Source organism: Takifugu rubripes, chromosome 18, assembly GCF_901000725.2.
Source record: "Takifugu rubripes chromosome 18, fTakRub1.2, whole genome shotgun sequence".
Lineage (NCBI taxonomy): Eukaryota > Metazoa > Chordata > Actinopteri > Tetraodontiformes > Tetraodontidae > Takifugu > Takifugu rubripes.
In genome coordinates, this window is record NC_042302.1 from 9,903,551 (window position 1) to 9,924,564 (window position 21,014).

General features: G+C 55.0%; 3 protein-coding genes across 7 annotated transcripts; 1 reads left to right on the top strand and 2 right to left on the bottom strand.

Annotated features, from left to right (window-relative positions):
• Positions 1 to 1,301: 1,301 nt before the first annotated feature.
• On the bottom strand, positions 1,302 to 11,466 carry eps8a (EGFR pathway substrate 8a, signaling adaptor). The gene is made up of 21 exons (XM_029825877.1): positions 11,119 to 11,466; positions 8,718 to 8,789; positions 7,647 to 7,708; positions 7,510 to 7,577; positions 7,277 to 7,438; positions 7,048 to 7,197; positions 6,889 to 6,971; positions 6,732 to 6,817; positions 6,489 to 6,556; positions 6,259 to 6,385; positions 6,093 to 6,181; positions 5,942 to 6,016; positions 5,722 to 5,870; positions 5,495 to 5,654; positions 5,334 to 5,410; positions 4,994 to 5,126; positions 4,789 to 4,937; positions 3,853 to 3,956; positions 3,549 to 3,732; positions 3,308 to 3,440; positions 1,302 to 1,689 (listed from the first exon to the last, which is right to left on the bottom strand). The coding sequence occupies exons 2-21, from the start codon at positions 8,774 to 8,776 to the stop codon at positions 1,579 to 1,581; spliced, it is 2,229 nt and encodes a 742-aa protein (XP_029681737.1). The 5' UTR covers positions 8,777 to 8,789; positions 11,119 to 11,466; the 3' UTR covers positions 1,302 to 1,578.
• Positions 11,467 to 12,146: 680 nt separating this feature from the next.
• Positions 12,147 to 17,972, bottom strand: dusp16 (dual specificity phosphatase 16). 5 transcript variants are annotated; one of them, XR_003885707.1, is made up of 8 exons: positions 17,823 to 17,972; positions 15,730 to 16,365; positions 15,060 to 15,198; positions 14,763 to 14,926; positions 14,539 to 14,698; positions 14,349 to 14,472; positions 13,044 to 14,258; positions 12,147 to 12,994 (listed from the first exon to the last, which is right to left on the bottom strand). XR_003885707.1 is itself a non-coding variant. In XM_029825509.1 (8 exons), the coding sequence occupies exons 2-8, from the start codon at positions 16,012 to 16,014 to the stop codon at positions 13,035 to 13,037; spliced, it is 1,998 nt and encodes a 665-aa protein (XP_029681369.1). In that variant the 5' UTR covers positions 16,015 to 16,365; positions 17,823 to 17,972; the 3' UTR covers positions 12,147 to 13,034. The 5 variants fall into 5 exon arrangements, 4 of the variants coding, with proteins under 4 accessions (XP_029681369.1, XP_029681368.1, XP_029681370.1 ...); XM_029825509.1 differs by having other exon boundaries at positions 12,147 to 13,052; positions 13,151 to 14,258; XM_029825508.1 differs by having other exon boundaries at positions 12,147 to 13,082; positions 13,132 to 14,258.
• Positions 17,973 to 18,014: 42 nt separating this feature from the next.
• On the top strand, positions 18,015 to 19,603 carry crebl2 (cAMP responsive element binding protein-like 2). Its single transcript, XM_003976533.3, has 3 exons — positions 18,015 to 18,174; positions 18,533 to 18,730; positions 19,070 to 19,603. Exons 1-3 carry the CDS (start codon positions 18,160 to 18,162, stop codon positions 19,223 to 19,225), a joined length of 369 nt encoding a protein of 122 aa, XP_003976582.1. The 5' UTR covers positions 18,015 to 18,159; the 3' UTR covers positions 19,226 to 19,603.
• The last annotated feature ends 1,411 nt before the right edge of the window (positions 19,604 to 21,014 follow it).

Consider the following 21,014-nt stretch of genomic DNA (forward strand, 5'->3'; position numbering starts at 1 on the left):
CAGAGAGCGGGAACGTTGCTTACCTGTGCGCTGGCGTGGCTCCGCCCTCAAAGGAACCGGGTTCCCAACAGACCGCTCAGGAACGTGGCTCCGCCCTCAAAGGAACCGGGTTCCCAACAGACCGCTCAGGAACGTGGCTCCGCCCTCAAAGGAACCGGGTTCCCAACAGACCGCTCAGGAACGTGGCTCCGCCCTCAAAGGAACCGGGTTCCCAACAGACCGCTCAGGAACGTGGCTCCGCCCTCAAAGGAACCGGGTTCCCAACAGACCGCTCAGGAACGTGGCTCCGCTCTGAAAGGAACCGGGTTCCCAACAGACCGCTCAGGAACGTGGCTCCGCCCTCAAAGGAACCGGGTTCCCAACAGACCGCTCAGGAACGTGGCTCCGCCCTCAAAGGAACCGGGTTCCCAACAGACCGCTCAGGAACGTGGCTCCGCCCTCAAAGGAACCGGGTTCCCAACAGACCGCTCAGGAACGTGGCTCCGCCCTCAAAGGAACCGGGTTCCCAACAGACCGCTCAGGAACGTGGCTCCGCCCTCAAAGGAACCGGGTTCCTAACAGACCGCTCAGGAACGTGGCTCCGCTCTGAAAGGAACCGGGTTCCCAACAGACCGCTCAGGAACGTGGCTCCGCCCTCAAAGGAACCGGGTTCCTAACAGACCGCTCAGGAACGTGGCTCCGCCCTCAAAGGAACCGGGTTCCTAACAGACCGCTCAGGAACGTGGCTCCGCCCTCAAAGGAACCGGGTTCCTAACAGACCGCTCAGGAACGTGGCTCCGCCCTCAAAGGAACCGGGTTCCCAACAGACCGCTCAGGAACGTGGCTCCGCCCTCAAAGGAACCGGGTTCCCAACAGACCGCTCAGGAATGACAGGAAGATGCTAGGCGACAGCCAATGGGATGACAGGAAGATGCTAGGCGATAGCCAATGGGATGACAGGAAGATGCTAGGCGATAGCCAATGGCAGAGCAGCTACTAGCATGTTTGCATCGCTAAACTCCGCGAGCTGCGAGTAGCAGCGGTAGCGTATTTTTGACCTTTGTATCCTGAAATTTATTTCATAAAAAGAGGAAATATTTTCCTGTTGAGACGTTTCGTAACCTGGAAATTCCGCATGTAGAGACGTTCGTAAAAGGAGAGGTCCCACTGTAGTAGTGCTAGCAATGTTAGCTTAGCATAGATCTAATCCTTCGCTGCGGGCAGTGTGGACATCAGGTTCCCTAAACATGCTGGCTAACAGGTAGCATGGGAGACACCTCTGGAATAACTAAAACTTGGGAAATAAACAATCCGAGAGAAAATCCATAGAAGACCTAGAAAACTTTATTTCTGGAATTTCAGGAATGTTCCAGGAATTCCATGAGCAGGAATCTTCACACAGAACATTTCTTTTTTCTAATTCTAAATACACATTTGATATAAATACGAAAACCTTTTCCTACAGTTCCTGAATGCAGCAGCATCTGTCAGAGTGGTTGCTATGGAGATGAACCGAGCAGCTTGTCCACGCCGTCTCTCCACAAAATGGGCGTGGCCAGACGCCACCTTGAAAGAAAAGGAGGTGGAAGGGGGAGGAGCTCAGTGAGCGCTGCCTTCATCTAAGGACTCCACGCCTGAGTCCGAGGTGCTGGAGGCCAGTTTCTCCTGACGCCTCCTCATCACCTCCAGGAGCTCTGAGCCTGAACCCCTCTAGAGGGGAGGAGGAGAGAGGAGGAGGAGAGGAGGGGAGGGGAGGAGAGGGGAGGGGAGGAGAAGAGGAGGAGAGGGGAGAGGAGAGGAGGGGAGGGGAGAGGAGAAGAGGAGGGGAGAGGAGAAAGGAGGAGGAGAGGAGGGGGAGGAGAAGAGAAGAGGAGGAGGGGAGGGGGAGAGGAGAGGAGGAGGGGAGGGGAGAGGAGAGGAGGAGGGGAGGGGGAGAGAGGAGGAGGAGAGGAGGGGAGGGGAGAGGAGGAGAGGAGGAGGGGAGGGGGAGAGGAGGAGGAGGAGAGGAGGGGAGGAGAGGAGGAGAGGAGAGGAGGAAGAGGAGGAGGAGGGGAGGAGGAGGAGAGGAGAAGAGGAGGGGAGGGGGAGAGAGAGAGAGGAGAGGGAGGGGGAGAGGAGAGGAGGGGAGGGGAGAGGAGAGGAGGAGGGGAGGGGGAGGGAGGAGAGGAGGGGAGGGGGGAGAGGAGAGGAGGGGAGGGGGAGAGGAGAGGAGGAGGGGAGGGGGAGAGAGGAGGAGGAGAGGAGGGAGGGGGAGAGGAGAGGGGAGGAGAGGAGAGGAGGAGAGAGGAGGAGAGGAGAGGAGGGGAGGAGAAGAGGAGGAGAGGGGAGAGGAGGAGGAGGGGAGGGGAGAGGAGAAGAGGAGGGGAGGGGGAGAGGAGAGAGGAGAGGAGGGAGGGGAGAGGAGAGGAGGGGAGGAGAGGGGGAGGGGAGAGGAGAGGAGGAGAGGAGGAGGAGAGGAGAGAAGGAGGAGAGAAGGAGGAGAGAAGGAGGAGGAGGAGAGGAGAGGAGAGAAGGAGGGGAGGAGGAGGAAGTGCAGGAAAAACATCTGGTCAGTTGCTATGACAACCTTTGATCTCAAGCTCCACTAAGGGGAGCTGGTTGTAGTCGAGCATGCTGGGAAATGGAGTTGTGAGCAGGGTTCTCAAACTGTTTTTCATCAAGGAAAAATTTAGCATAAAGTTAAACGCAGATAAAAGTTTGAAGAGGCACAAAGACTTGAAAGAAAAGCTGTCGGAGCCCCCCCCCCCCCCATTCTGACATTTATTGATGACGAAACAGTTTTTCGATAATGTTCACGTGAACGCAACAACACAGCTAGTAGCTAAGCTAGTAGCTAAGCTAGCACACGGGACGCTCTTCACAGCTATTTGTTGGTGTCTAGCGGAAGATTCAGGTCAGAGGTCAACAGGAGCTGGAATGTTTGGGATCTTCGGACCGGGTTAGGGTTAGCGGAATGTTAGCTTAGGATGCTACGATGCAAAAATGGTGTGGCCCCTCGTTCTGATGGCCAGAGCCAGCAAACCCGACTCCTGACGAGTCGGCGCTGCCCAGAACGTCTCTCTGAGAAGGGTGAAAGCGCTCCGGTCCAGAGTCCAGGACAAAGGATCGGACCGGTTCGGATCAGACCGGTTCGGATCGGATCGGTTCGGACAGGTGAATCTGGCCAACGGAACGAGCGGCGCTTTGCTTAAGAACACGATACCTTGAAGAATCAGAAGGTTCAGAAGATCAAAGGAAGCTCAGAAGAAAACCTGGAAGCAGAAACAGAACTCCCAACACTCAGATCCAGAAAAGCCCGACAGCCCGAGGCGGGGGTCACCTGACTCACCTCCAGCGCTGCCTTCTGGACCGTCACCTGGCTGAAGACCCGGGCGCCGTCCTCAGGACAGACGGTCCTCAGCTCCTCCTTGTTGAGCGAGAAGAGCTGCGCGCCCGTCAGGACGCCGAGGCTGCTGACGGTCCTGAGAGGAAGAACACAGTTCTGCTTCCTGTTTGCTTTGAGAACCAGACCTAATGAAGAGGGGGACGCACAAAGACCCGGCCCAGACCCGGTCCCGGGCCACACTTACACTGGACTGAACCCTTTGGCCTCCAGCCAGGCTCTGACATCATCGGGCGTCGAGTCGTAGGTGATGCTAACGCTTGGAATGCTGCCGCTTGGAGTCGGACCCAGAAACTTCCTGTTTGTGCTCCGACCCAAAGTCAGTGTCTGGATCAGCTCGTCCTGGACCTCCTCCATCGTGGACTTCCTTCCTGTGGGCCATGATAGCAGCACATGTGATCGCTGATGCTCCTCAAGCAGCCGCGACCTCCGTCCACTCACGGGTACTGGGCGGGGGTTCTGGTCGCTCGGCTCGTGGTGACGTCGCTCACTTGGGCTGCGACCCAGGCGGGCCGGCTCGGCCGTCCAGCCGGTGGCGGCGCCGTCACAGGGACGGTCGGGGCCACGGCCACTGCGGTGGCTGTCGGGGCTCGTCCTGGTCCCGAGGGGTTCTTGGTGATCTGTTTCTAAGATGGGTCACATGTCATCGCCCACTGAAGCTAAACGTCGCTGTTGTTGGTCGGTTACATCGTTTAATTCTCCCAAACGTTGCTTGCAAACAGGAGAAGAGGGGGCTTGGGAAGAAAAGCTGCAGACGTCATCCCCGGACGTGTCGGTTCTGCCTACAGAAAACCCCGACAAGAACAGTCTCACCGGTCAACCTCGTCCAGTTAGCCATCGTCCTGTCTGTGCTGTAGCTCAGGGAGCTAAGGACTATTGCTAACATCTGTAAGCTTAGCCTAGCCAAGCAGGCACCATGCTAACCATCTGTAAGCTTAGCCTAGCCAAGCAGGCACCTATGCTAACATCTGTAAGCTTAGCCTAGCCAAGCAGGCACCTATGCTAACATCTGTAAGCTTTAGCCTAGCCCAAGCACGGCACCTATGCTACATCTGTAAGCTTAGCCTAGCCAAGCAGGCACCTCTCTGCAACATCTGTAAGCTTAGCCTAGCCAAGCAGGCACCTATGCTAAACATTCTGTCAAAGCTTAGCCTAGCCAAGCAGGCACCTATGCTAAATCATCTGTAAGCTTATAGCCTAGCCAAGCAGGCACCTATGCTAACCTCTGTAAGCTTAGCCTAGCCAAGGCAGTCTTTAGCATCTCAGATGTTCCGGGTGAGGTTTGGTTGTTGAGAATGTTCCTTTCAGGGGCCACAGCAACTCTTCGTACCTTCAGGCAGCTCAAACTCCGTCTTTGGCATATGAGCTTCAGTTACAAGACAAAAGGTCGCAGCAGAGTCAGACGGCCAACGTCCAATCAGAATGACTGCGTTAAGGGCCACAGGTGTGTTACCTGGGATGGTGTGGCTGTTAAGCCCGGCTGTGCTCTGGTGACCTCCAGGATGTTGTTGGGAACGTAGCCGCTGGCGCCGCCGCCGTTGCGGACCTTCCACCACTGCTTCCTGTCGTCCAGGACCTGAGGCACAGACGCGTCACAGACGGCCTCTCGCTCTTCACACACAACAAATTTACCTGGACGACTTCGTCTCTCTCCACCGACAGTTCCGTCTTGTTTCTTGCCTCAAAGTCGAATTTACAACTGGCAAAAAGTGGCGAGTGGCCTCCGGCGCCACGCGCTGACAGCCCATAATAAGCAGCTTCCTCCCTGATGCCACCAAAACAAGAGTGGAAGGAAACTTGTTTAAATGCACGTCGTCAAACAGGAAGTTGAGCCGATGAGACGGGGAGGCGGAGCCTGTGACACACTTCCTGTCATATGCTATCTTATGCTATCAGAACATGCTATCTGGGTTATTTCCTGATCGCCGTCTCCACGGTTACGCGTCATGTGAGGTCACGTGACCAGGGTTACCGCTCAAGGTCCCGGCCGGTGGCGTCCCCGTCCGGGTGTCCGCAGGAGTCGGCCAAGACGTCCGCACATGCTGGCGGCTGCAGAGACACACAGGAAGTTTGTCAAAGGCCACTTCCTGCGAAGAGCAGGGGGGCCGGGTGGGGGAACCCTAACCCGCTGACCTCCGGCGGCCTCGCGGCTGGCTCCGCCCCTCTCTGCACACGGCCCACGCCGTCCGTCAGCTGACTCAGCTCTTGGGACCATGTTAAAGATGGCGGCTCCCAACCGTCACGGAACGTCAGCACACACGGGGGGAAGTAGTGATCCTTCGGCCACTCCAGCCTGAAACACGTGGTCACATGACCACCTGCTAGCATGTTAGCTGTTCATGACCTCCCAGCTTTCTCACCTGCATTTGGTCCAGCCGTCTCCCAGCGTGACCCATAGGTGGCGCTCCTCTGCCGTTCCTGAGCCGTGCAGGAAGTCGATGGCGTCTCTGGTCAACAGGGGAACCACGACGCTGCGCGCTAGCTCCACGCTACCTGCAGCCTGGAGAACCTGGAGGAGGAGCTGCTGCAGGAACGTGTGCTAACGGAAGGAGAGGGAGGAGCCAAACTTGGACCACTCACCATCCTGAGAGGAGCAAACAGGAAGTGAAGGAGCTCCTCAGCGTTGGGGTTCTGGATGTGGTCCTTCAGCTTCCCCTTTGTGTGCACACACAGACACACATCTGTACACACAGCTGGCGTCAGCCCGCGGTCACGTGACCCTTCGTCCTACCAGCTGGTTGAAGGCGTGTTTGAACTTCTGCAGACAGTCCAGCAGCTCTTCCTGGGACGGAGCTTTGGAGCGCAGCGTCAGGACTCCCTCTGTGGGACACACATCACAGCTGAAGGCGTGGCCCAGGGGAGGAGGCGGAGCCGAGGCGGCGCCGCGGCGGCCTCACCTCCGGGACCTCTCCTCTTGCCCTTCTTCTTCTTCCTCCTCTCGGCCAGAGCGCCGAAGGCTTCAGCCGCCTTCTGGAGTTGGATGACGAAGAACTCGATGTCGTCCAGAATGTGGTTCAGGATTTGCTGCCAAAGGGAGAAGAAGACTTTGATGGTGACAGCGCAGAGGTCCACTTCCTGTGATGTCACCTGACAGGGCTTCCTGTCGTCATGGCGGCCTGGAGCTCACCACGTCGCGGTCCACCTGGCTCAGCTCCGCCCAGGCGCCTTCTTCTTCTGTGGCCTGCAGATGTTTCTCTGAAAAACAGCCTTCGTTGATGTTCAGCATTAAACAGATGAAATCGCCACGTTAGCTAACGCTGATGCTAACCACCGACGTTAGCGACACGCTAACAGGGCTGATGTGCGTGCGTCACATCTGGCAGGACAGATCGGTCGGTCCAGGATGACCAGCAAATCGCTGGATTCTTACCTTCCTCCTGATTGGACGGCGCTGGTGGTTGGGGGGCGGGAGCTGCCGGGGGCGGAGGGATGATCCCGTCGCTCTTCAGGATCATTCTGAAGACGGACAAACAGGTCAGCCAATCAGCTGTCAGCAGCAGGTCCGGGCGGCTGGTTCTGCTCCTCACTTGAGCGCCTCGGGCCTCCTCCTCGCTCGGCCTCCCCGGGCGTCGCTCGCGGCGCTCTCGATGTCGGCTTGGATCAGGCTGGCCTGTTGGGTGGAGCAGGCGGGACCACGTCTGATGGCTGCTCGCCACTTCTGAAGCCACCAATCAGAGACAGCCTACCTTGATGCCGTCACACTGGAACAGGTGCAGGTCCGGTTTGTTCTGACCCGGCTCCTTGCAGACCAGAGCCAAGAGGGAGTCAAAGGCGCAGGAGTTCATCACGGCCTGGCAGCGCTGGACGGTTCCGATGGGGAAGTTCTCCAGGTGGTTCTGAGGGACCCATGACAAACATGCTGGGCCAGCTTCCTGGGCGTGGCCTCGCTGCGCTGCGCTCGCACACGCGTGTCACCTGTGTCTGCGGGTCCAGGAGAGCCACGCTCTTCTCCTCCACCTGCAGCACCATCTCCTGCGTCCACACCTTCCCTTTGGCGTCCAGCAGACGCAGGCGTCTCACGCCGTCCTCTACGGTCATCATCCCGTCTTTCCGGTCCAACACGAACGTGGTCAGGTGCTACAGGTGAGTCACAACAACCATTTGATCTGTGGACTGTTGCTAGGAGACAATGGAGCTCTGCGACTCACCTCGACGTGATACTGAGACGTGTCCGTAAGCGTGTTGATGCTCGTTTTGGGCCCCGCTTTCCTCCGTTCTGAAGGACACGCAAAGAGCGACATGAAGGCCGAGCTAGCAAGCGTGGAGCGGCCTGAACCGGACTCACCGAGCACGGCTCTGGAACGAGACGCCACCTGGCCGCCGCCGCGGGCCGGACCGCCACGCCCACTGAGACACACGGAGAGGCGGGATCAGCCGTGGGCTTCTATGATCATTCACGATGAAGTGTAAAACATGTTCAAAGCGTTAACGAGCATAAACGAGCAGGGGCCCGGCGAGCGCTGATGACATCACGCCACAGCTGCGGCACTCAAACCCTTTATCCCTGAAGACTCCAAACACGCCCGTTTTGGGCATCTCCACTAGCACATCATGACCTGTTAGCATTAGCAGCAGTCGGGAAAAGAGAGCCGGCCATTTTTTAGCTCCCAGCTAGCTTCCTGGAACACATCCCGGGTCACTTCCTGGATAAGGTCCTGGAACACATCCCGGGTCACTTCCTGGATAAGGTCCTGGAACACATCCCGGGTCACTTCCTGGATAAGGTCCTGGGTCAGATCCCCATTTACTGACCTGATTATCCGCCGCCTGCAGTAGCTTTGCTAAATTAGCACAGTTGATCAATGAGGCGGATCAATTGACAGAGTTCAGAGTTTGGGTTTTCCTGGGACCGGGCTCAAGGTCGCACCAGTCTGTTGCTCGCTGCTGCCCGGCGTTCCTGCTCTTAGGGCTCAACCGTGGAAGGGTTAAATTCCCCACCACTAATTAGCATGTGTGCTAATACATTCATATGTTAGTTAGAACTTGAAGCCTCCAGGGGGGCGGAGCGCTCCTGCCTCAGGAGGAGGAGCTCAGCTGTCTCGGGGTCCAGTTCAGGAGTTGGGGAAGGATGGAGCCTGACGGGCGGACCGGTGCAGCCTCGGTGTTCCGGACCGTCATGGTAGCGCCTCGGAATACTGCCCCAGGAGCTGGAGGAGGTGTCCGGGGACAGCGAAGGCTGGACGTCTCCGCTCCCGAAGACAAGACTTCCAACGTTTATCGTCGCTCATTTATCAACGCACAACACTGTCAGAAGTTTAGCTTTAGCTCATGTTAGCATGTTCCAATCAAAGCAGGTGATGCCAACAACACACATGTTGACACGCGCTATTTAGCATGTTAGCAGCAAAATACCAACTTGATGTGGGAGGAGCCGACGACGCCGGAGGAGAGAGCTGGAGCCTGGTGCCCCTTCATGCTGCTGGACCTCCTGCAAGCAAACGTGCGCACGTTAGCATCACACCCACGTGCACGCTAGCATCACACCCACGTGCACGCTAGCATCACACCCACGTCTGATCCATCTGCTGCTGGACTGTTGTATCGTGGTTCATTATCAAAAGGTTTTCACCTCACAAAAAAACTCACACACACTCTCTCACACCCACACACACTCTCTCACACACACACACCCTCTCACACACACACACACTCTCACACACACACTCTCTCACACACACACACACTCTCACACACACTCTCTCACACACACACTCTCTCACACCCACCCACACTCTCACACACACACCCTCTCACACACACACACTCTCTCACACACACACACTCTCACACACACACTCTCACACACCCTCTCACACACACTCTCTCACACACACTCTCACAGACACACACTCTCTCACACACACACACACACACTCTCACACACACACTCTCACACACACTGTCACTCACTCACACACACACTCTCACACACACTCTCTCACACCCACACACACACTCTCACACACACTCTCACACACACACTCTCACACCCACACACACTCTCACTCACACACACACACTCTCTCACACACACACACCCTCTCACACACACACACACTCTCACCCACACACACTGTCACACACTCACACACACACACTCTCTCTCTCACACACACACACACACACACAAACACAGCTAATCCCTGCCGTCCTCCTGGATGACAGGAAGTTTAATTCCTGGATTAGGGTTAGAGCTTCTTCTCCCTCAGTACTTCAGACTGAAAACCACTGAGGGAACATTTGATCTGAGAGGGGATCCTGGATCCTGGATCCTGGATCCTGGATCCAGCAGAACTGTGATTTGTGCTGTACCAGACCAGCACCACCTTGGGCCAGATCCTGTCCATCACGGGTTGGGGTAGGTCCACCCGTGCAGCAGGTCCACCCAGACCCCAGGTGAGCACAGAACCGCCTGGACAGGCGCTGTGACCCCTGACCTGACGCTGACCTTTGATCTCTACAGAGGCTAACACTGATGTTGAGATTGGACTCTCCAGCTGTGCTCGTTCACATCTGTGTAGCAGGTTAGCAGGAGGTCAACAAGGTCACTCAGGTCAACAAGGTCACTCAGGTCAACAAGGTCACTAAAGCACCATCACAAGTGCTGAAAAACAAATCTGAGCTAATCGCCAACATGCACGTTTTCTGATGCTAACGCTAAGACAAAAGTGCCAGTGCAGCTTTATTATTCACCTGAGTTCCAGCAGAAACAGAAGAGCAACTGATGAATAATCAATAATCAATAATCTTTCATGCTCAGAAACTCACAACAGAACCAGGAACCTTCACGTCAAAGGTGACGCGTCCACGCTGATGCTCCAGGAACCTTTGCAGGAACTCCTTGCTGGCTGCCAGTGATGCTACCCAAAACAAGATGGCTGCCAATCACATGTCTGGAGCCTTCACTTCCTGAGCAACATCGCCATGACAACAAGCCAACTGCGCGGTCACACGATCCTCATCCGACTGTGGACACCCTGCTCACAGCCGGAACCCCCACGGACCTTCAGGGAGGCGGAGCTTCACGCCGTACCTGTGCAGACGCCTGGCGAGGACTCGGCATGTGTGACAGATTAACAGGATCCAGAACTCAGCAGGACCTGGATTTACCCCGACCCCTTTAAGCTGCTGACGGAGTCTCCCTGGACCAATGGGGAGGCCAAGGAGGTGGACAGGAAGTCAGGCTGCAACAGGTCCTGTGGTCGCCCAGAGAGCTGCCAAGGTGATCAGCGATCAATGATCCGATCAGATTTCTGATTAAAACCCAAACAGGAAGTGATGTTTATCATCCGCTACATTTCCAGGCAAACCAATCCTGAAACCTCCCTGATCATCTCAACAGGACCACCGAGTCCACTTTATGGTGCGTGATGTGCACGCGCACCACGCACGTTCTGCATTTAAAGAGCAGCACCAACAAATGTAGCCAGCCTGCTAATGCTAACGGTCACCTGCGACGCGGACTGCAGGGCTCCTGCTGTGGCGCATACGCTCGTCACGTGCCAACAGCTCGCCTCACCTGTGATGACGTCACCGCGGCAGCAGCACGTGACTCCCGCTGAGCCGGACCGAACCGCCCAGGCAGGTCCAAACATTCATCTTCTGGTGGAGCTGATTCAACTTTACTTCGCGCAACATTCAAACATGAACAGAAACCGCGGAGACCACGTGACTAAAGGCTTCAGTACCGACCGGTACCGACCAGATACCCGCGAACATCTTTTAGTTCTTAAAGTCACATCGGACCAGACTCGTACCTGCAGCGTCGTTAATTCATCAAATTCGCTCGTTAATTCGTCAAACGGAAGGAAAACATGACGTAAAGAGACCGTCCAGCTTCCGCTCTGACCGCCCGGACCCTCTGGACCCCCTGGACCCCTGCTGTGGTTCCGGTGTCTCGAGGACCTGTTGGACTGTGATGGGACCCAAGCTGCTCCCTCAGAGAGGACTGCCAGGCTGTGGCCACGCCCCTTTCTACCTACCAGTCGGAACTGCGAGAGTATTTCACTTCCCGCGTCCTGTCTGCCCACGTGACGCTCTTCATGAGCGAATCTAGAACTTTAGTCTAGTCTGGTCTTTTATGCTCCCATTTAGGATTTGTTTGGATGAAACGTTAATCTCCAGTTTGAATTAATTACAGACAAGAGTTTCCGGATTGAGAAAGGCAACAGTCTGGATCACACGTCACTTCCCGCGGGCGGACAGTCGAGATATCGCGCCCCCTTCGGGCGAATACGCGTCATTTTCGGCTCGTCTTTTCTCGCGCTTACTTGGTGCCGGGTCCCAGGCAGAGATACCCAGACTTCCTTATCCCCAGACTCTTCCGGGAGTATTCCGAGGCGCTCCAAGGCCGGCCGAGAGACGATGGAGGATGATGTTGGTCCTGGTTTCACGAGGCCAACAGGGCAAAGACGAAGTCCTGTGGTTCCCAAAATGGACCCCCTCCGGCCCCTGGCTATGCCTGCAAATCCTGTTCCAAGAAATTATGAACGAAACCGGTGACAAAGGCGGTTCTGAGGAAGCCCCACATGCACCGGAGGCAGGTCTGACTTGGAGGCAGGAATGTGGACCGAGCCGGTGCTCCGGTGGACAGAGGCCGACCGGCTTATAGAGGAAAACACAAGATCACGTTTCTAATGAGTGAATGTCGTCAAACACCTGGACCAACTTTGGAGGTTCTGTGGGATCCGACGCAGAGTTCTGCTGGTTTATGACCTCATACACACCAATAGTTCTGGTGGCTTAAATTAAAACCTTGATTGTTGTCATTGTAAAACATTTGTAATAAAGGGGAAACATTTCTTTTATTCCAACACTGAAAGTTTCAAATTCACATAAATTACAGAATCAAAACCTTTTAAATGTTTCCTTCATCATTTAAGGACCTGCAAGCTCTGGCACGTGTGCCACTATTGGCACGCTGCAGCGCTATCGCGGGCCCACTCACCTGGTCACTAACCAGCTGATGTGTCACGTGACCCTCCTGCTGCAACACAGCACTGTGACGCCACAAGCTAGCTTAGCATGTAAGAGTTAGAGTTGTTCTCTGGGACTGATCAGGGTGGGAGCTGGAATACAGACCAAAATCTTTGATCTGGATCCTCAGAACAAAGAAAAGATGATTAACCAGATGTGGTTTTCATTTACAAACAGGGACAAACATCTGTCCGTGCTTCACAGCTGCTTTCATGCCATTTTTATGTGCCTCAATTTACATTTTTACTGGAAGGAAACGTTTTGTCCATGGCTAACCGTGTCCAGCAGACGGCGCTGTAGAGACAGAACACGTTTCCAGGTCGCCTCGGCCTGATGATGTCATCAGCGGCACTCACAGGATCGACAAAATGCCCGTGATCGTTTGCCCCAAAGCAAGACGGCGTCACAATCCCGATCCTCAGGTTGAGGCCGGCGGCAGCAGTCGGAGAGCGTTCAGCTGCCTTCGGACCCACGGAGAACCTCGTCCTCCAAAACCTCAACGCCTCCTTTACGCACAGCTGAACTTCCGGAGGCTGATGACGAGGAGCACGATGAAGAAGTGATGAAACTGCTGAGAGAGTTATCCAGCAGACTGGTTGCTTGGCAACCAGGCCCTTTAACGCACATGAAGCGAACACAGGATCCTCCTCAGGAGACCTGGATGACCTCCAGGCTCCCAGAGAAGCTGGTCTCCTCCTCAGGAGACCTGGATGACCTCCAGGCTCCCAGAGAAGCTGGTCTCCTCCTCAGGAGACCTGGATGACCTCCAGGCTCCCAGAGAAGCTGGTCTCCTCCTCAGGAGACCTGGATGACCTCCAGGCTCCCAGAGAAGCTGGTCTGGCTGGCTGCTCTCGCCACGTCCTCTCTGGAGCGACTGTCGCTTCTGCCATCCCCAAACTCCATCTGACAACTGCGACGCTTCAGCTGCTTCTCAAAGGTGCTCTCCTCGTGCCAGCTCCTTCTGGAGTCGCCGCGATCTTCTGTCCGCTGCCGACCACGGCGCCGCACCGCCCCCACGCTGAGACCGCAGCCGTACGGACCCACGGCACCGCTGTTCAGGATGGCTGCAGTGGAGATGAAGTGCGTGGAGTCAGACAGGTACCAGCTACCTGCCAACGTGGAGGCGGAGACGGTGACAGGACTGAGCAGGATGTCGGAATGCCAGCCCTTGAGGACGCCACCGGGGCCCTTGAGGACGCCACCGGGGCCCTTGAGGACGCCACCGGGGCCCGGCTTGGCCAGGTGTTGCTGACTGCGAGACAGTCCAAACAGGTAGGTGGCAGCACTCTCCTCCACGCTGCCGCTCCTCTGCAGTGACCGTGGAGCGGGCGGAGCAGCGGGCGGAGCAGCGGGCGGAGCTTTTGATACCAGCTGCGTGGGGGGTGGACGGGCAGGTGTCTCCGGGGCGGTCGCTTCCTCTTTGTCTGGACTGGGTTCTGGAGTGGACTGCTCTGACACCTCCTCCACCGGGGAGAACTGACAGGCTTTGCCTCCAGCATCTTTGAAAGCCGAAGATCTGAACAACTCGCTGGAGTCCCCGGACCCACAATAAGGCCCAAAGGCTCGGCCCAAAGCTGCATCGCCCTCCCCGAATGACTTAATGTCCAGAGAGAAAGAGCGTTTGAGGCGGGCGCTATCGTCGGAACCATCAGAGAACTGCAGACTGCTCAGCGCCTGGGCCAGGATTCTCTCATCTGGAGAAGTGTCCAGAACACATGGTAGTGTCAGTGGTTCCAATAACCCATGGATAGCTTCTACAGAAACCCCAGGACAGGCACAAGAGTCGGGTTCTTCAGGAAGAACCAGAACTTCACTCTTCTGTAAAGTCATTCTGGGAGTTTTGATCTTTTTCTCAAAGTCCAGCAGCTGACCCAAAAAGTTAAAGTTTGGAGAAATGGTGGGCCTCTTCTCCTTCACAAACCTAAAGGGTGGAAGAACAGTTTGCAGCGTGGTCAGATCATGTGGACCACATAGTGAGTCTGTCCTTATGTGGACCGTATCCTTCCGTCACCTGTAGGCCTCGTCCAGGGACAGGTCCATCCTCTTCATGATGTAAGCGATGGCGATGGTCGCCGAGCGGGAGATTCCAGCGAGACAGTGGACGAGGACACGGGCGTCGGACGCTTTGGCCGTCTCTGAAACACAACACCCTGATGACATCACACACGCCGCTGCGGAGAGAGGAAAGAAACGGCGCTGACCTATGAACTCCACCGATCGGTCCAACCACGGCAGGATCTTCTCACAGAAGGAGTCGTTGACGGGAACTCGCAGGAAGTGTGACTCGGGAATGAAGTCGGGTTTGGGGCAGGTGTTGCTGGCGTTCAGGACGTAGCCGATGTCGTTCTGCTGCATCACGTCCTGCACAGACAATGGGTCCATCAGAACCGCTCAGCCCTTAAACCACCCTCGCAGACGGTGCTACCTGGTTGAGGACATCTCGTTGGCAGCCCAGGTACAGGTGGGGCAGGATCCGGGTTGGTCCCACACTGGTGGCAGGGAGGCAGGGCTGAGAGATACAGGAAGGAACCAAGAATGACTTCCCCTCACACAGACCAGGAAATAGCTGGGAGAATTCCAAGAACCCACCTAAGAAATGGGACAGAGGGTCAGAACCTCTGCTAAGGAAGGTTGGTTGGAGTCTTGACCAAAGGACTGGTTCTGTGACTCGTCCTCTGGCTGAACCTGAACTGACGCGGGTCAGCCTTGGACTTGGACTGACCTGAGAGCAGGTGTACCGTGGTGAACATTCGCTCGAGCTTCACCAGCACAATGTTGAGGAAGGACTCGGGGCTGAGATGGCTCGGATCTGACGAGCTCTGGTCATACACGACAACATCCTGACCTGCGTGCAGCTCCAGCTGGAACACGGACACAAACATTTCAACATATTTCACACAGACCCTGGTTGGACATCGTTCTGCCAGGACCTCGGACCAAACGGAGGTCCTGACGGAACTCCAGCCTGGAAGAACTAATGTTGGAGGAGCTTTTCAACATCATCGGAGTCCATCTGATCTTTGGAAGGTTACTCTCATAAAAAAGGTGCTCCTTTTATATGAGAGTAAAAGACAGGTCCAGGTCAAAGGTCACTCCACGTTTCCTCACAGACACGCTGGAGTTAGAGATGGTGCTCCAGAGTTCTGATGAGCTCAGCTCAGCTTCTCCTGAGGAGTTCAGCACCAAACACATCAGCTGGCTTTTGTCTGAAGGAGGTTGAAGAACGTTTGAGACCATCCTGAAATTTGACTGAAGCATTTTTAGCATTGAGGCTAGCTAGTTATCCAAAAACGACCTTTCCTGAATTGGCATCAGCAGCTTTTCCTTTGATGTCTAGCGGTTCCTTTAAGGTTGGACACTTCCTGTGAAGCAGCGGCCCAGCAGGAAGTTACCTTCTTCTTGGCCGAGTGCTGCAGCAGCTCCGAGATGTGGACCTTGTCCTGCTGAAGCCTCCTCTTCATCAGCTTGGAGCAGTTCACATTGATGGCCTCCAGGATGTGGGACGTGTTGTAGTCTATGAAGGGCCGGCTGTCGATGAGGACCACCTGGTCCAGGCCCGCCTCCAGCAGGGCCACCAGAGTGTCCGCTCCAATCGGCCGCACCGCTGCCGGCCTTGGCATCGTTGGACCAAACCCAGGCCTGGACCACGACCCTGGTCCTGCAGCAGGCTCCGACATATCTCACCAAATCCTCTCCTGCCCCACCCCCACCCCCACCCCCCACCCGCTCTGCCCAGGCTGGCCCCGCCCCCTTTTCAGCGTTGGCGTTGGCAGCCCTGATGTAGGTTTAGTTCAGATGATCAAGCGCTTCATTGTGTCAGTCGGGTATGAGGTCATCCTGGTCGTGGGCGGGGACAAAGACGGATGGACGGACGGGGAACTGGCGAACCGTTGAGAACCAACTGTCCCGTTCAGAGTCCACCGGCGGCCATCAGGTGGGCGGAGTCTCAAGCAGGCCTGCTGGTCACCGAAACTCAGTTCTGATGAGATAATCTGGTCCTGGTCTTCACACTGGCACCGTTTCAGGTTCTGGAACACACACACACGCACACACACACACACACACACACACACACACGCACACACACACACGCACACGCACACACTAATTTCAGTTCATGAGTCGTTTGTGACACACTTTTCGCTTTTACTTTAGAGAATCGACTTTAAAGTTTTACAGTATGTTTGTGTGTGTGTGTGTGTGTGTGCGTGTGTGTGTGTGTGCGTGCGGAGGGAGCTGCTGGTGGGGGGGATCAACACTTGTGTGTCAGGTCAACCAAACCCAAAACAGGCAGAACACGTCAGGATCAGCCAGACTGTTGTAGAGCATCAGAAAGTATCAAAGATTAAAGAACAAGAAAAAAGAAAGAAAACAAGACAACAAATTCATCATCTGTTAAGGTGAGAGCACACACACACACACACACACACACACGCACACACACACACACACACACTCACTCACTCACACTCACTCCACACACACACACACACACACACACTCACCCCCCCACACTCACTCACTCACACTCACACACACACACTCACCCCCCCACACTCACTCACTCACTCACACTCACACACACTCACTCACACACACACACTCACCCCCCCACACTCACACACTCACACACACTCACACACACTCACTCACACACACACACTCACCCCCCCCACACTCACACACTCACACACACTCACACACACACACTCACTCACACACACACACACACACACACACACACACACACACACGCACACACACACGCACACTCAGGACGTCCCGTGTGTTCTCTGTTAGCATGTTAGCAGCAGGTTCAGGTCACTTTTGCTCCTGACTGAATATTTGGAGGCATTTTTGACTCATGAAATATTTGAGTCAACAAAAGTGACAAATTGATGTTTCTTCTGTAGCTGTGCCCCCTTTTCCCTAACTAACCCTAACCTAACTAACCTAACTCTAGCTAACCCTAACTTAACCCTATCCTAACTAACCCCATCCTAACTAACCTAACTCTAGCTAACCCCATCCTAACTAACCCTAACCTAACTCTAGCTAACCCTACCTAACCCCATCCTAACTAACCCTATCCTAACTAACCTAACTCTAGCTAACCCTACCTAACCCCATCCTAACTAACCCTATCCTAACTAACTTAACTCTAGCTAACCCTACCTAACCCCATCCTAACTAACCCTAACCTAACTAACCTAACCCTAACCAACACCACTGATTTTTCCTCCGTCCTCGTGATGAAACTGTGACCAAAGTTAAATAGTTGAAAGTGTCCCACATCAATTGGACCCGATCATCTCTCGAACCAGCTGGTTGAAGCTGATCGGCACCGCGATCGGAACACTGACGTCACAAACACTGAAGTTCAGCGACATTTTGCTGCTGAGAGCCGAACTTCAGCTTCGGGCCCCTGGACGGAACTTTTCCGGTCCGAGCTGCGGGTTCCGAGTCGAAGGTTCCGGTAACTCACCGCGTCACCGTTTGACGGACCGTCCGAACCCGCCTGGAGCGACAGTTGGATCGTCCGTGACGGAGACTTTCGGGCTTTCGACGGACGGTGAAACTCCGTGAGATGATGAGGTCACCGTTCAAAATAGAGCCATGACGTCACCGCTCAATGAGCTCAGCAGGCGCCTTAAAGGGGCCGCGCGGGCGCTCGTGCGCATGCGCGTTTCCTGTTTTTCTCTTTTCAGCAGGTTTTTCTTCAGACTCAGTTTTCGTTATTTTACCGTCCAAACGGCCGAATTTGTGGATTATTTCCGGACAGCAAGTGTGAGCCGAGCTGCTCGCCGCTAGCTTCCTCCAGGATGGATGATAACAAGGTAAGTGTTGGAAACGAGGAGTTTAATCCCGAACACAGGAGGCAGAGCACCAGTTTAAACTCACATTTGTAGCCTTTTAGCATGTGTGGCAGAAAATACGTGATAGTTCCGAAATATTAAGAGAAGACTAATGTTTAATCAACGTTTGCCGACACATTAGAGGTGATCTGGAAAGACATTTGAACTGGATCCGGTCTGCTAGCTAAGCCAGGTTAGCCTAGCCAGGTTAGCCTAGCTAGGCTAGGATGCTTGTTGTCCGTCCCTCCACTATATCCCATCCTAACCAGTCAAACACTCGGCTTTCGAAGATTAATGAAGCATTTTCGTCAATAAATCATCAAATTTCTGCTCTTCTCAGATTGTTGGTGGAAAAGTAAAGAAACCCGGGAAACGCGGTCGCAAACCTGCAAAAATTGACCTGAAGGCAAAACTGGAACGAAGCCGTCAAAGTGCCCGAGAGTGTCGAGCCCGGAAGAAGCTGCGGTACCAGTACCTGGAGGAGCTGGTGTCCAGTAAGGAACGAGCCATCTGCGCCCTGCGGGAGGAGCTGGAGATGGTACCGAACCGCCGAGACCCACTTCTGTCTGTTCTCCACGAGTGGATCAGCTGATCTGTGGTGGCCACGTTACTGTAGCTGCTGGGTCGGGCAGCAGCATGTTGTGTTGTTGTTGTTGTGGTGTCTGCAGTATAAACAGTGTTGTTGTTGTGTCTGCAGTATAAACAGTGTTGTGTTGTTGTTGTGGTGTCTGCAGTATAAACAGTGTTGTGTTGTTGTTGTTGTGTCTGCAGTATAAACAGTGTTGTGTTGTTGTTGTTGTGTCTGCAGTATAAACAGTGTTGTTGTTGTTGTGTCTGCAGTATAAACAGTGTTGTGTTGTTGTTGTTGTGTCTGCAGTATAAACAGTGGTGCTCTGCGATGGATCAGGGAAAGATCCCCTCAGAGATCAAAGCTCTGCTCACTGGAGACGAGCAGAAGATCCCAGCCAGCGGCAGCAAAAGCAACAAGAACACGAAGAGCTCCGTGGGGGGCGGCGGCAGCAGCCAGGGCTGATGGGTGGTGGACGGTGGATCGGTGGACCGGTGGATGGTGGACGGTGGATGGTGGACGGTGGACGGTGGACGGTGGACCGGCCATCGGCCCGTGGAGGCTCCAAAAGGTCCCACCTGGTGTCTGAAAACGGGTGCGATGTAGGAAAACGTGCACGTTCAGCCTAAATATTTGAAATGAACTGGATCTGACCTGCAGATGGGTTCTGATGAAGCCCAACGGGGGGGGGTGTGTGTGTGTGTGTGTGTGTGTGTGTGTGTGTGTGTGTGTGTGTGTGTGTGTGTGTGTGTGTGTGTGTGTGTGTGTGTGTTCCACCTGCTTCTATTGTTTTCTTTGATGCACTTTTGTCTCTGATTTTTTGAAATAAAAGATTTGATTTTACACCTGTTGAAATCATTTGAGAGAAAAACAAAGATCTTGATTTGTTTTTATTTTGCTGTATTATTTATATATATATATATATATATATATATATATATATATATATATATATATATATATATATATATATATATATACACATACATACATACATACATACATACATACATACATACATACATACATACATACATACATACATACGTACGTATATTCGCTATATATGTGGAGTCCGGCCGGGTCAGGGGTCAGGGTTAGCACAGCCCAAAGAGGCTACAGGGGACCCCCTTCCCAGGGCTCTCCACCTGCAGGAGGGGCCGGGGGGGGGGGTGCATTGTGTGCTGGGGCAGGGACCTTGGTCTGATCCCAGGCTGCAGAAACTGGCTCCAGGGACATGGAATGTCACCTCTGGTGGGAAAGGAGCCTGAGCTGGTGCGCGAGGTTGAGAAGTTCTGACTAGACATAGACGCACAGCAGGGCTCTGGAACCAGTCTCCTCCAGAGGGGTTGGACTCTCGACCACCCTGGAGGTGCCTGGATATTGGAGTTCACCCCGCTGGATGAGAGGGGAGCCTCCCTTCGCCTTCGGGTGGGGGGGCGGATCCTGTGGCCCAAACAGCAGTTCAGCGCATCCAGTCCTTGGAGGGCGTCTGGAGAGCGCTCCTCCTGGGGGCTCCCTCGTCCTCCTGGGGGACTTCAATGCTCACGTTGGCAGCAACAGTGAGACCTGGAGAGGGGTGATTGGGGAGAACGCCCCCCCCCATCTGAACCTGAGTGGTGTTTGTTACTGGACTTCTGTGCTCGTCTCAGATTGTCCATAACGAACACCTTGTTGAGACATAAAGGCCACATGTTCTGGACACTCAGGTGAAGAGAGGGGCGGAGCTGTCAACTGACCACCACCTGGCTCTGATGGTGGGGGGGGGGGGGGTGCCGGACAGACCCGGCAGACCCAAACGTGTTGTGAGGGTGCCAGGTGTTCCCAGCAGAGTCTCCTGTCAGAAGGAGCTTCAACTCACACCTCCAGGAGAGCTTTGACCATGTCCCGGGGAGGCGGGGGACATTGAGTCAGAGTGGACCGTGTCCCGGGGAGGCGGGGGACATTGAGTCAGAGTGGACCGTGTCCCGGGGAGGCGGGGGACATTGAGTCAGAGTGGACCGTGTCCCGGGGAGGCGGGGGACATTGAGTCCGAGTGGACCGTGTCCCGGGGAGGCGGGGGACATTGAGTCCGAGTGGACCGTGTCCCGGGGGAGGCGGGGGACATTGAGTCCGAGTGGACCGTGTCCCGGGGGAGGCGGGGGACATTGAGTCCCGGGGGAGGCGGGGGACATTGAGTCCGAGTGGACCGTGTCCCGGGGAGGCGGGGGACATTGAGTCCGAGTGGACCATGTCCCGTGCCTCCATTGTTGAG

Excerpts from the sequence above, each read along its gene's own strand:
- eps8a (XM_029825877.1), bottom strand. The coding sequence starts at position 8,776 with ATGAAGGGGCACCAGGCTCCAGCTCTCTCCTCCGGCGTCGTCGGCTCC. Across the intron at positions 5,411-5,494 it reads CAGCCGCGAGGCCGCCGGAG|CCGCCAGCATGTGCGGACGT; the intron begins GTCAGCGGGTTA and ends GTGTCTCTGCAG. Across the intron at positions 3,957-4,788 it reads CACCTGTGGCCCTTAACGCA|GACGAGCCCCGACAGCCACC; the intron begins GTCATTCTGATT and ends CCTCGGGACCAG.
- crebl2 (XM_003976533.3), top strand. Across the intron at positions 18,731-19,069 it reads TGCGGGAGGAGCTGGAGATG|TATAAACAGTGGTGCTCTGC; the intron begins GTACCGAACCGC and ends TTGTGTCTGCAG.
- dusp16 (XM_029825509.1), bottom strand. The coding sequence starts at position 16,014 with ATGTCGGAGCCTGCTGCAGGACCAGGGTCGTGGTCCAGGCCTGGGTTT. Across the intron at positions 15,199-15,729 it reads AGCACTCGGCCAAGAAGAAG|CTGGAGCTGCACGCAGGTCA; the intron begins GTAACTTCCTGC and ends TCCGTGTTCCAG. Across the intron at positions 14,259-14,348 it reads TCCCTGGACGAGGCCTACAG|GTTTGTGAAGGAGAAGAGGC; the intron begins GTGACGGAAGGA and ends TCCACCCTTTAG.